Source organism: Periophthalmus magnuspinnatus, chromosome 9 (assembly GCF_009829125.3).
Source record: "Periophthalmus magnuspinnatus isolate fPerMag1 chromosome 9, fPerMag1.2.pri, whole genome shotgun sequence".
In the NCBI taxonomy this organism is placed as follows: domain Eukaryota; kingdom Metazoa; phylum Chordata; class Actinopteri; order Gobiiformes; family Gobiidae; genus Periophthalmus; species Periophthalmus magnuspinnatus.
Window position 1 is genome coordinate 13528867 of NC_047134.1, and position 13544 is coordinate 13542410.

At 39.1% G+C, this 13544-nt stretch overlaps 1 protein-coding gene across 1 annotated transcript; it reads right to left on the minus strand.

Annotated features, from left to right (window-relative positions):
* Positions 1 to 479: 479 nt before the first annotated feature.
* pole (polymerase (DNA directed), epsilon) lies at positions 480 to 13160 on the minus strand. The gene is made up of 48 exons (XM_033971944.2): positions 12920 to 13160; positions 12268 to 12403; positions 12115 to 12195; positions 11996 to 12040; positions 11833 to 11925; positions 11597 to 11751; positions 11368 to 11512; positions 11199 to 11279; positions 10997 to 11104; positions 10794 to 10904; positions 10648 to 10733; positions 10427 to 10546; positions 10201 to 10333; positions 10011 to 10124; positions 9729 to 9941; positions 9540 to 9647; positions 9339 to 9467; positions 9168 to 9270; positions 8885 to 9031; positions 8657 to 8802; positions 8438 to 8586; positions 8275 to 8367; positions 7735 to 8037; positions 7457 to 7652; positions 7174 to 7388; positions 6990 to 7092; positions 6843 to 6923; positions 6649 to 6771; positions 6350 to 6556; positions 5989 to 6198; positions 5340 to 5483; positions 5123 to 5263; positions 4881 to 5034; positions 4606 to 4712; positions 4040 to 4216; positions 3741 to 3964; positions 3451 to 3671; positions 3178 to 3382; positions 2921 to 3094; positions 2594 to 2719; positions 2355 to 2487; positions 2079 to 2274; positions 1882 to 2013; positions 1559 to 1752; positions 1283 to 1483; positions 1075 to 1200; positions 906 to 995; positions 480 to 830 (listed from the first exon to the last, which is right to left on the minus strand). Exons 1-48 carry the CDS (start codon positions 12988 to 12990, stop codon positions 708 to 710), a joined length of 6873 nt encoding a protein of 2290 aa, XP_033827835.1. The 5' UTR covers positions 12991 to 13160; the 3' UTR covers positions 480 to 707.
* Between the last annotated feature and the right edge of the window lie 384 nt (positions 13161 to 13544).

The following is a 13544-nucleotide window of genomic DNA, read 5'->3' on the forward strand; positions in this document are numbered from 1 at the left end:
ACATGAGCAGCACTGAGCAATAATCAAATGAAGGCAACATTTCCCATCAAATGGGTTTCTCTAACAAGATTGCGGGGAAGTGTGAATGCATCTGGAGCCTCAGTGGTGTACGGTGCATGAGACTCAAGACTAATGGATTGTGGTCTATACCACAAAAGGAGAAAGGGGAACTGCCACATAGACAATGACTGCAAGTTAAAAAACTGCTTTACATAATATATGGGAGCTCTATTTAAAAACCTGCTTAACATAATACACTGGAACTCTTAACATAATAAATGGTAGCTCTATTTTTACCACCAAATACATTTGAATTGCCCAAAAATGTTTTTTTTTAGTTTATGCTGTGCAAGCCTAATTGTGCCTTAGTTTGAAATATTATATTGAACAGCTTACATCAGACAGAGGCTTTGTGGCAATCAAGCTTATGTGACAGTGATAGATAATAAATAAGGTCAATAAACATGAATCACAATATTAATGTTATCGTGCATATTTATTTGTTCAAATTAATTTGTCTAATACATATGATTTATAATTGATGCTGCTGTACAGGAAATTCACCCATTCGCACAATTAAAAAAAACAAACAAAAAACAGTATGTCCATTTGATCACTGAACAATTGTTTTTAGTGCATTATTAGACACATGGCTACAACACAATTTCAGTATATGGGTTTTCTGATTTTTCTGTGAAGATGGTACTTTAGCGAGTCTTTGAAATCAAATGTGGACTCATAGCGAGCAGCCATTCGATAGTCTCACCTAAGAAGCTCATGTTGTAGTGAGATGAGATGCTCTGAAATACTGTGATCTGCTCTGAGAAACTCTGCACAAAGGATAAACATAATATTTAAAATGGAGGGGATAGAGATTACAAGCTTGAAAAGGTAAAATGGCAAACCTTTGTTGAGAAAGTGAGTTCAAAATCCCCAGCACAATTACAATATAGAGGCATGTTGGCTTCCTTCACTCCTTTACATTTACTGCAAACCTAAAAAAGGAAATCTTTTGATAACAATTTATTCTCTTGAAAATAGGTATCGTAACACAGTGATACTAAACTACTTTACCAGGTCTTGCAGTGTGTAGCTCATGAGTTTCTTCTGCAGAGCCTCCACCAGGGCCATCTCTATGGACTCTGTCTCATACTGAGCTTGGCAATTTGAGCAAAACCACTGCGGCAAGACTGACCCATCCTGAAATGTTAATATTCGTGACATGAGAGAAGAAGGGGTAGAGGGCAAACAAAACAATAGAACATTATTGGAGGAGCCTTACCTGGCCTATAGAAGGGTCCTTGCAGAGGTCAAGGTCTCGACAGAAATTGCAGTGATGACAAATTACTTCTGGCAGCACGTAGGACTGACAGGGATCACGAAACTGGGCGGCATCAGAAAACTCCCCCACATCCACAAGGCGCAGGAGATCTCTTTTTAACTTGTTCATTTGGTTGCTGATGTTGGGATCTAATGACAACACCTGAGCCGAACAGGGGAAACTCTACTGGTAACAGACATTATGCAAGCTTAAACTTGAGAAATGAGTGTTATATACCTGGCAGACATATTTAATAAACTCAAGAGCTGGGTTATTAAGTGGGAGGTAAGAACCAGGTAGAACTGGGAACATCTCTGACGGCTGGGTCACACTTCTGGTTCCTGTCACTTTCTTCTGGATTTTTTGAGTGATGGTAAAAATGTTCTGAGTCAGCTCACCAGACACGTATTCTTGAGAGAAAGAAATGGTTCCTAAACACAAAGAATTAAGTGAGCTAAAGAAACCTTGAGGTAAATTAGCAAACCAACAAGATGGAGGATGGCAATGATGTTTTAAAAATATATATTTTGGGATACTGCAAGAAAAAAAGCAGAACTTACCAGGAAGAGCACTCAAGTCTCCAACAGTTTGTTGTGTAACTTGACTTCCACCTCGCCGTTTTATTGGTGTGGCTCCAGGTGCATTACGCCGGATCTCCTCTTTCATGCTGTGATACACGGCCGCAATGTAGGCTAAAGTACAAAAAAATGTGAATATCAAAATAATCAAATAAAAAAACAAGAGAAAGTATATTTACCAGAGACAATCATCAGAAAATATTTCTGACAGAAGGCTGTTTGAGGCAGGTACTGCATTATGTTCCAGTTGCTCTCAATCAGATCTTCAACCTCATCTGTCTCTCCATCCTGGTCCTCCTCCTCCACAGTCTCCTCCTCTTCATCTTCACTATCTTCCTCTCCTTGTTTTTCAGCTTTGGTCTGCTTAGCTCCCCCCTAAGAGGATACAGATTTATTAGTAGTAGAAATAAGTGGCGAAGTAAAACCAATCTTATATTTATATACTTATTAAGTACCTCGCCATACAAAATGCTGGAGGGCAGTTTGCCCTTTATGCCTCCATAATTGGCTGGGTCCATCCACATCAAAAACTCCCAACATTGAGCAAACGATATCGACAATGAGTGGAAGATTTCTCTGGAGTGTATGCTGCAAGTAAAACAAATATAAGACAATGCTTTTTTTCTGAATTTACACATAAACACAAACGTGACATTGATGCCAACAATGCTACAATCAATATCATTAGACTAACCTGTTTGTTATGTAGTCAATGTAACCTATGGCATCGTCTATCCTTCGCTTTTTTGTACACAAGATAATTCTGTTGAAATTTCCATAAACAACAGTGGAGCCAAGGCGTTTGAACTCAGCAATTAACCTGAAAACAGAAAGCTTGTAAATAAAGATACAAAAATACAATACCAGTAGGCAAGGCAGCAAATATGTTAAAATCAGAAGTGGTTATTGCATGTTCAACTAAATCCACTTATTTTACATGCAGCACTTAACTATATGTAGATTACTAGTCTAATACAAAAATGTGCATGTATTTTTTATCAATATTAACCAAAGCACTCACTGTAGGAAGACTTTCTTCATCATGTTATGCAGCGTGCGGTGCAGAGCAGGATCATATAGCAGAGAGCTAGGGGACCGCAGCCAACGATAGAAGTGCATCACCTGGTTGTCAGCGTACACATTTTGGTACTGTGTGATCTCCCGGACCCATCCTACCACCATGCTCTTCAGGATCCTGTCCACACACGGCATATTAGAACAAAGTTATATTATATGCGCAATATAAAGCATTTTATTTGTGGTTCAAACATACTGAACCTGAAAGTGTTGGAGCAAAGTGCTGTCTCATCATAGCTTGCCAATGCACTTGTTCCCTGGTTTCCAGACATCATGTCTTCCAAAGATGCTTGTTGGATCACATCAAAACTTACACCAAGACTAGCCCCGCCCTCCATGTCATTTACATGTTGTGATTGGAGGATTGTATTAACTGCCAAGCTTTGCAGATCAAGCTCTACGCAAACTGAAGAAAAAAGATTTTTTGAAATTTTTATCCATTAGGTACAGCTTTCTGCCCTATAATACACCCACCTGTGGAGTAGCATCCTTGTGCATTGATTTCTACCGAGCTTCTGTCATCACTTTCCATGACCAGACGGCTGTCGTCAGCCTCTTTTCCGCCCAGATCTGGTCTGGAGGTGGGTGAAAGCCACAACAGGTGGTTGTGCTTTCGAAGGTGTCTTGCCAAGAACAAATCAGACCCAAATATGGAGATATCCTGTGGTAGGTTTCCTACTGGTAAGTGGTAATACCTGGTGACACAAGATAATGTAGGTACTATTGCAGATCAGGTCCACACACTCACATACTGCAGCTCATACCTAGCCATGTCAAAGGCCTGTGACAGACAGCTGTCCAGATTGAGGTAGTGACGAATCATGCGCCGTGCTCCGTGTCTCTGCCAGTCGAGGACATTATAACTGATCTCATCTATGACATGGACTGGAACAACAGGAAACTCCTCCAGCACTGTCATCCCTGCAGCCAGACGCTGCAACTCCCAGTTTGACTGAACTGCAATTAGTGTGGGCCCCCGACGTTCCTCCTAAGAAAAAAAGTGCATTTCCAGTATTACACATTTTAACTTGTCATATATTCAATTACAGTGATCCCAGTTTACCTTGTAGTTTAACAATATGCGCTGTAGTGCACGGTAGATGGCCTTTACATCACTTTCAGCTCGAACCTCAAAGTTATGTTTCTCTGGAGGGAGGAGCTCCTCTGTTGTTTTCTCCAGGAGTGCAGTGCGCTCAGCACTGTACAAATTATTCAGGCTGGGCATCTGATTGCTTCGAACCTAGTAGATGATGTCAAGTTATAAAACTGAGCAAAACAAGGACAATATTAAAGGTGCACTATTAAAATTTTCAAGTGGGGGGCTGCCACCAGCTTATCTCCACGTAGATGATGTGTTGCTTTGAATGCTCCACAATATTGTATAAAGTATATCTAGTATGTATTCAATTGCTGGTGTATCTATTGCTCAAGAATACATTGAACATATCTGACCCATTACTTACTGTGGTTGGTGACCCAAAGAGCTTGCATCCATTGAGATAAATACATTTAATGTCACTGTGGACCATTTTAGGTAAAACATATGAAGGCAAGCAGGTGACATGCCAAACACCAGAAAAGGTTACATAGTACTTCTTTAAGGAGTAAAAAAGTCAAAGGATTTCTTACTGTATCCAGAATGAAAATACTGGCTTTGCGCTGAGATGGGATGAAAAGACCAAAGAGTGCCTTTTGGCCCTGGTTGTGATGATAAAGGTACATATGACGAACACTCCCTAAATCGAAAAAAGATTCTTGCCATCAATCTGGATTTCAAAATAATGTACTATATTTCTTTGTATGAGGCACTTTTCACGCCATCATGTCATTTTCAAGCAGGTGTGCAGAAGAGGAAACATGTAACAAGTGTCTTCATCTATAATTTTGACAAGCATTAAATATACCTGGTTCCAGGTAGTTGAACTGTGCCAAAGATCTCATCTCCAGATGCTCCAGGTCATACACGTCAGCCTCTCTACCAGCCAGGTCCCGCACTACATGCTTGTTGACCATGCAAACACAACCAAGCTGCACCAAAGCCCGGAACAACAGTGGGACCTAAATGTGAGGAAAATTTTAACTTAGTACACATATTTACCAAATACTTCCACAAAACAAGACCATATATCGGGCCAAATATACATACCTGTGTTTCATAGACTCCCTCAATATCAGGTGCAGATAGGTCAGCATTTACTTGGTTGATGTGTTCCTGGTACATATCCTCTGGTACAGTGTACTCGTAAAGGTAATACACCATGTTGGAGCGTGGAAGCATGCGGTTCACCTGTTGCAGAAATACTTTTTTTTACTTTATTGGCATCATTTACTAATGTTTGTAGTAAGCAATCTATATACAATACCTTTTTATAAGTGCTACCCTCTTCCTGTTTTGGAACCTTCTGATTAACATAAAAAACTCTAGGGATGTTAAGCTTCATGCAGTGAAGGTCATTCCCTATCACAGCCCAGAGCTTATATAGGCCAGGGTGATTGGTTTCTGCAATCTGGAAGTAAAGAAAGAAAAACATATCATTGACAGACTTTAATCTTTAATTAGAAGCAGTTGAGCGTATTCTATAATCCTTTACTAGTAAAAGCCAATGTTAAATCTATCAACTGGAGTGAAGACGCTTCACTGCTCATCCAAGCAGCTTCTTCAGTTCTGGTCACATTGCTGGTGGACACTGCAGTGTCAGTGTAGTTGGCTCCTCCCTTCAGATAGTTATAAGGCAAAAAGCTATTGTTCACAGTTTAAGCCTTAATGGGCCTACATTCAGTCTACATTCAGGCTGAAACTGTAAACAATAGCTGTTTACAGTTTCAGTGTAGTTAGCTCCTCCTTTCAGAGGCATAAGGCAGTGTCCACTAGCAATATGACCAGAACTGAAAAAGCAGCTTGGATGAGCACCCAAAAGTCTTCACTCCTACACCTTTTTGTCCAGTTGACAGACTTAACTTTGGCTTTTACTATGAATCAGACTGAGGGATTACACAGATATAGTCCTTTACCTGCACAATCTGCCAGGGCATGTCTAAGATGCTGCGTGCAGTCCTTCGCAGAAAACTCCCTAGTCCAGTGGTGGGTCCATCTCTGATCACTCCTCCTGTCGGCTGAGTTTCTCCATCCAACAGTCTCCTTTTCTTCTTCCTCTCTTTTCTCTGTCTGAGCTGCAGCTCCCACTTTTTCTTATGGTATCGCAACCAAACCAGGTGTTGTTCCTATTTAATAAATTATTCATGATGGTCATATAAGTCTATAGAGATGATTGATCAACAATTGATACCAAAATGTTACATTCTCGCTGATACAAATTTTAAGCCTAAAATATACAGTTATTTATTCTCTATTAAAGTTTTTGCCAATGTTTACCTTTGAGGATCCCATGGGTGGTGGAGGACCCAGTATCTCTCTCCAAGATTGTGTGAGTTCCAGGTCCTGAGACTCCACCTGGCTGTCCTCTTGCTGCGAAGACCGCTTCCTTTTTGTGCTGATGAGAATGGCTGGCTGAATGGGTTTTGGCATCCCAAAATCCTCAATGTCAGGAGTCTGTCCTTTGTCGGAGACCAGATGAGCCACCTGAAAAAACATGTCAAATAGTAAAATTAAAATTATACACAGCATTTTAATTAACTAAATGAATCCATACTATTGTCAAATAAACCGCATACCTGTCTCTTGCCCTCACTGGTAAATAGCTCACTGATTTTCTTTTGCTTGTAGATGTCATTTTTTTCCAGAAGCTTTTTATGGAGCCAGTCAGGATGCCTCACTCTCGGTACAGGATTCTTCACCTTATAATTATAGTAAGCATAATTAATTAATAGTATTAATAAACTTAAAAAGGAAATGGTAAAAAAAGCACCTGTTGCAGAGCTGCTGGGATTGTGATGATTTTCTGAATAGCACTGCCCAACCTTTCTATGTAGTAATTCCAGTCAACAATCTGTGACAAAAGATTCAGTCATTTAACTATTCAGGCATTGATTTATGATGATTATTTTCTACTAACCGAACGAATGTCCAGGTCATGTAGACTTGGCATTTTTAACCATTTTCGAAGGAAATGCTTTTTCACACTGGGCTCCGCTTGGAAGATGGCTAAAGGAATCGCTCTAAACACAGCAAGTACATCAGGCTTAGTCCTCATGGCATTTACAGATTCTCAGTAATAATGTAGCGGATATTAGACAAACCTCTCAGTAACAGGTGATCCTTCAGGCTTTCGAGAAATAACAAATCGGCAGCTCAAGCCAGCATCTTTTACCATTTGATCTCCCAGGAACTCAGCTAGTCTTTTTGCGGTGCTAATAGACGTTGACTTCTGTTCCCCATAGTCCTCCAGCTTTTTAGACATTGACCGATTCTCAGAAATCAGGTCAAACAGTTCTGCGTCTGGCATATTAGCAGCCTGTTCATAAGTAGCGTGTTAAAAATAATTATAGGCGTTAAATAGAAACTCAAAAAAGAATGGTTTACCTTGCTGTAGAGTACATCCAGCCAGTAATCAGCCACTTTGGCCACAGATGCATAGACCTCATCCAGAGTTGTACCTTTGAGGAAAGCCTCGAAAACTGATGACTGAAAAATCTTAATGAGCTGCAGTTCTCCTCTTCTTTTCACTTCAAAACCTTTGAGCTCAGCTAGAGAGCCGTCTTCATTAAACACAGCATACCTTTGAACATAGTTTAACGTTACTTGACATTAAAATAATCAAACTGCTGTAGCCACAATCTCGGTCTACAAATGTCATGTACCTTTTCTTCAGCTTTTTACCTTCCTCTTTAGAGGCAGGCAAGATCATGGCCAGATATGGTCCATCCACCTCAAAGAAGATGCTGTTCTCCGATTTGATGTTGTAAGTGAGAGACACCGGGTCAACCAATTCATGGTATTGGTTATTAGTGAATCCTTCCTTTACCAAGATATTCAGCATGGCCCCAGGATACGAGATGGTCACCTTAGGCTTTTTCTCATTGCTCGTCCTCACAACAAAGTTCTCTGGAAAAGTGTTTGGAAGGACACACCAGATACCATCCGTGTCCAACTCAAGGGGTCTCCTACGAAAACAAAAAATATTACATAGTATATATTTTAAGAGACAGCAATAAAAAAGTTAAAATGATACTTTTGCAAATCCAATGTAAAGTGCAGATGCTAGAGATAAAAAATTGATTTACACAAATTATAACAGTAGAAGACATCAGCACAGTCATGGTGGCTTAGTATTAAGATAAACAATCTCAGGCAAAAGTAGTAATTTAGTTAATTGCATAAAGTATTATGATAACAATCACCCTATTTGTTCGATGAGCTCTCTCGCCTGTGTGATGATGTTGGCTCCAGTATGACACACAATGCCAGCCATCTCCATGGAGTACCAACGTGCCCTAAAGAAAGTGCATAAGTATATGACATAAAACATCTTTTCTATGACTGACTGACAGTGTCAACACATACCCTTTCCTCATTACATAGCCATAGAAAGAGTTGAGAATACACTTGTGTGCCAGCTGCAGAGACTCATACAGGATCTCCATGTTCTTACAACGCTTCACCTCCGCTGCATCGTTGCTGTCCTGGGCCGCTGACAGTTTTTTCTTCCAGACCTTTATTAAAAAATATTTTACACTCTAATGTAGTAGTTGTGCAGTATTTAGTGCTGTGTTCAAAAAGTACCTTGTGAAGTCCTTTGAAATCATATCGCCGATCTCTGAAGGCTCTGACTGTATCAACATAGAAGGAATTCTCTCTTTGACAGATGGTGGTGACTCGCTCCTCCAGCTTGGTTACATGCACCTTTTTATAGGCTTTTTTGCAATAATCTGTAGTGCCAAGAATGGTGAAAAACAAAAACAAAAATGACATATATAATCTAAACAATAGAGATTTTCCAAGGTTACCAACCTGCCAGTCGTTTCTTCTCATGTTTAGCCTGTTCCTCGCGGTTTAGAGAATGAAATGCTCGAGGAGGACCATTGGGGAAAAATGGAGGAAACTTTTCAGACTCCAGCTGCTGCTGAATACGGTGGAATTCACTGCGGCTGGCAGGCACTAGGAGACATTACAACTTTGTGAGCATTGGTTTTGGCAATAAAAGTGTTGTCATTAAAACGAAATAGTGTAACAGATTTTGAAATATTTTAGGTTTTAAGTTTTGTTTCAGATATGATTGAAAAGTAAAACTGACTGATTTCTCCCCTCCATTGCCAGGTCATTCTCCTCTGACAAGTGGCTCCAGGTTTATTGAAGTCGCAAGCAGCACAAGTGGCCTCATCAACCATTGCAGATGGCTGTTAAAGAAACAAATATAATATGTGGATGTGGAATGTTAAAATGTTGCTTGTTGTTTATTGTTTACCTGGAGACGGTTGGTGAGAATAATGTTGGGATACATGGCACCAACGTCCAGATGGTAAATAAGAGGGCACTCAATCCTATTAGGAACCTCTTTAAGGGATGTCAACTTATTTTTTATATCATCACACACCTGGAGGTATACATCACATTTTTAAGTGTACTTGACAAAACAACTTCATGTTAGTACCATATCCAAACCTACCTCATTAAAGTTTGTAACCTGTTCTAAAGGAATATTCTCTTCCTCCTCAATGGCATGACGCATTGTGCGCTCAACTCTCTGATACAAAAAGTCAAATGCTGCTGGGTTCTGTGAAATTTTAGCAAGTCAGAATATGTGATATATAGATTAGTACGATTTGCCAAATTAATGATTTCAGGGAACATTTACCATTTTAAAGCGACAGGGAATGTCACTGCGAAACACCCCAGACTCAAGTGCCTCCACGTGACCACCCACATAAGTCTCTGAGTCCAAAACATGTCCATCATCAGTTAGCTTGTTAAACACTTGCTCTTGTTTGTTTGGGAAGATTATATTGGCATGGAAGGCTTGAACCATCAACAAAGCTTCGCACAGTGTCCCAGAACCCTTACGCAGCACCTGAATAAACACAAAAAATGATCAACATATTGTAAAATGAATATACAATGTATATGTAACTATACAAACCTCATCTGGTTCCATTGGAATGATCGTGCACAGAGCAAAGATAAAGGGGTGAACGTACTTCATGTAAAGGTAATAAGTGGCAACTGCATCAGACACGGAGTAAGTGGCTAATGTCTGAAAAAACACAAACCAAGTGCATTACATTTCCAATATCATGATTTATTAAACAAAGCTTTGAAATGCTTGGTACCTGAGGCTGCTCGGTTGCCATGCGACACATCTCCTCTGGATCCAGTTCAACAGGGTCATAGCTTAGTTTAGCTTTGGCTGCTGCCTTCAGATTATGACTTCCAACGGGCAAGTAACTGTCTCTTTTTACCCATCTGTTAAAGAGATTGATATTAGATAAAGAAATAATGTTTGTTTTGAGAAATAACTTTTGATTTCAAAATATTTAAGAGTTATTTGAACCATACTTTAAGCAGTCCATGTGGATGGCCTGGCTGGACTTGTATTCCCCTTGGCTATCTTTCTGAAAACCAATTTCTCGGTACATGCTCAGTCCATGAAGGGATGCCCGTGTTTCCACAAAAGGCCTGCAAATTTCAGGTAAACCAATAGAAGCCAGTCATTGATTTAACTGACAATAATCAATATAGTTAATATCAGGAATATACACTTGGAATAGAAACCTCACCAATCAAAGAAGTCTCCATTGTAGGTCACAAAAATGTTTGGTTTGGTCTCTTGAACATGATCAAACCAGCGCTTAAGAAGGGCAACCTATGGACAATATCACAAGTTACAAAACATATCAAACTGGGTTTACATTCTGAGATGTACCTCGTCATCTTCATTGAAGACAGTAAAGGGACCTTCATACTCTGGTTTAGGAGTGAATTCAAAATCCTCTATGTTGTCTGACACAATCTCTCTGTTTGTGATAAGAAAGCCCTTTGGTGGAAACGAGACAAACGGGTATAACAAGAGACAGACAAATAAACAAACATAGAAATAATAAGTAGAGCATAAACACCGAAACTTACTTGACCATCAATCATATATGAAATCATCATGATTTGATCAGTCTCTGCATCTGGAAATTTCAGTGGAAGTTTGGTGGTCTCTATGTCAAATGCTAAAACAACAGGGTCCTGCAAACATATTTGGCATGCTTAGAAAGTGGAAAAAGGCAAATAATGATATGATATGTAAATATAAAATATATGCAGTGATAAAAGTCCGTACTGGCCGCTCCACAAGGTCATCTCTTCGTACAATCTCAGGCGGGTAGGAGCTACCTCTGTATCGGACGTTGTACCAGTGAGCCTGAAAATAATATAATGAATTAACTTGAAAATCTTAGCAAACATGTTAGTTGATTTTCGAAACATAAAATTAATGTGTATATTCTTACCACATGGATCTTCAAGTCAATTGACACCCGTACATGGTAGGGCACGTCATACTCTCGCATATCTATAATGTTGTCCAGTTGTTCAGAAATACTTTTGGCCATTGCTTCTTCATCGACTGACATCGCATTGCCACCTGATAAAGCACTATATACAGAACGTTTTGTGTTAGGCATTGAAACATATAAATATCCGGTAAATGAAAACCAGTCTGTGATTTATTGCTTCTACCTTGATAACATGGAGGTGTATGCATCATTGGACTGCTCTTTCTCTCTGTTTTTACGTACTGCTGGTGCAATCTCCCGTCTGACTTTATTAAGGTCATCCATGGTGTTGAAGGCAAGCTTGATATAGTTTCTTTTAAGCCCAACCAAGTGGTTTGGCTAGACCATACATAATTTAAAATGTATTTTGAACATGTTTTCATTAAAATATTGCATATAATAAATACACTGTATACTCACCAAGTCTAGGTCTTCTTTGGGGACCATTTCCAGCTTTGCCACTTTTCCTTGAAACTTCTTTGAGAGGTAAGAGATCACTTCTCTCTCACAATTCTGCATTTAAAGCACATATTTGTAAGTTCAAACTATTGGTCTGGAATGTAAATTACCATTTATAACTTACCTTTTTAGTTGCTACATAAAAATATGGTTTGAAAGGAAGGGAAACCTAAAAAAAAAGTGAGCAATAAGTAAGACAGTTTCACAGTATCATTAAATATTGCATGCCTTTTGTATGTGCACCTTAAACCTGCTGCCATCTTCCTGAATGAAATAATAGTCCACAGCACTAACTAGTCGCTTGTCTTCATCCAGGATCTCGGTCTAAGTAAGATAAAAGCATGTTATTGACCCGTTTAGCGACAAGCCATAAATGACAAACCAATTTTAACTTGCTGGGTGCATGTTAATAAGCCAGCCAGTCTTCTCCCCTGGTTCTTGGATTCTGTCGAATCCGAAACGAGAGTCCATTTCATCTGTAAACTGGCTGTGCTCCAGCCTCTTGAGAGCGGACAATGATGATCCATCATCCCTAAGAAAAAATACTGAATTGTAATTACACCCAAACATATTATGCTTTATATTTTTGTCATGTAAATGTGCACATAATTATAATTAGAATACAATGCAATACAATACAACAACTTTTCAGGCAGTGGTTGCAAGTGAACATAGAAAATTAAGGCTGCACAGTGTATCATAAAATAACCAGGCACTTTTGCGAAAAAGGTTGATTCTTTTTGATTGATTATTTTGATTCTAACTTAGTACTACAATATTTTTGTATACTTCTTCTACTTCTACTAACAATACTATCACCATTGCAATACTGAACAAGCCCTAATAGATTAACAGTACTGAGTCCAAAGAAAGGTTCAAGCATTAACTAAAAGATATTTTCATAGCTCTCACAGCTCAGTATCATTCATTACAATGTAATTCGACCTATCGATTCCTTCTGAGTATGTTGATGAGGTCCAAAAATCCTTGTAAATACCTCATATTCGCCAGTAAAAACAATATATGAAAAAAGAGGAGATAGACATACTGGTTTTCTTGATCTCCGCCACTTTGTCTTCCACGGTCAGCTTTGAATCGCCCACTGTTTTGGAGCACCATATCGCTCTACCCGCCAGAAACACACACGTTAAACCTTGACCACACAGCCCCTTCACGTGTGTTTAACTGGACATTTATAGTTATTGAGAGTAAAAGTAACCCAAAAGAATTGTCCCTTTTGGTCAATGTTTTCCTATTTTGGCGCGGTCTGTTTTTGCCGCGAGAGCGACACAGAACAGGAAGTACAAAGATCGTTTAGAAAGAAGATGCTACTCAGCACAAATTGTGCAAAAATAAATAAATATATTTAAACCATTAAAAAAAAAAAACTAACAAAAAACGTCTTTAGTTACAACACAATAACAATAAATAAATGCATACATAAATAATGTATTTTAAATCACACACGAAAAAAGCTTTGCTGTCAGCTAAAACATAAATGTGAAAACAAAGTTGGTATATACTATAAAATAACCATCTTTACTTTCTGCCTTTATGCCTTTTGATGGATATTTGATAGTAATTGTTCTTGCTAATATCGGTAAAAGTCTAAATATAAGAGTGAGCGCTCCTGTCTCCGCTGTGTGGTGTGGGTGGAGCGGGGTGGAGGAGGG

Bases quoted from the DNA above. Each gene is read 5' to 3' on its own strand.
- pole (XM_033971944.2), bottom strand. From the start codon at position 12,990: ATGGTGCTCCAAAACAGTGGGCGATTCAAAGCTGACCGTGGAAGACAA. The intron at 9,468-9,539 runs GTAGGTTTGGAT...GTATACCTCCAG, and splicing joins AGGTTACAAACTTTAATGAG to GTGTGTGATGATATAAAAAA. The intron at 1,753-1,881 runs GTAAGTTCTGCT...CTTTGTGTTTAG, and splicing joins AGACTTGAGTGCTCTTCCTG to GAACCATTTCTTTCTCTCAA.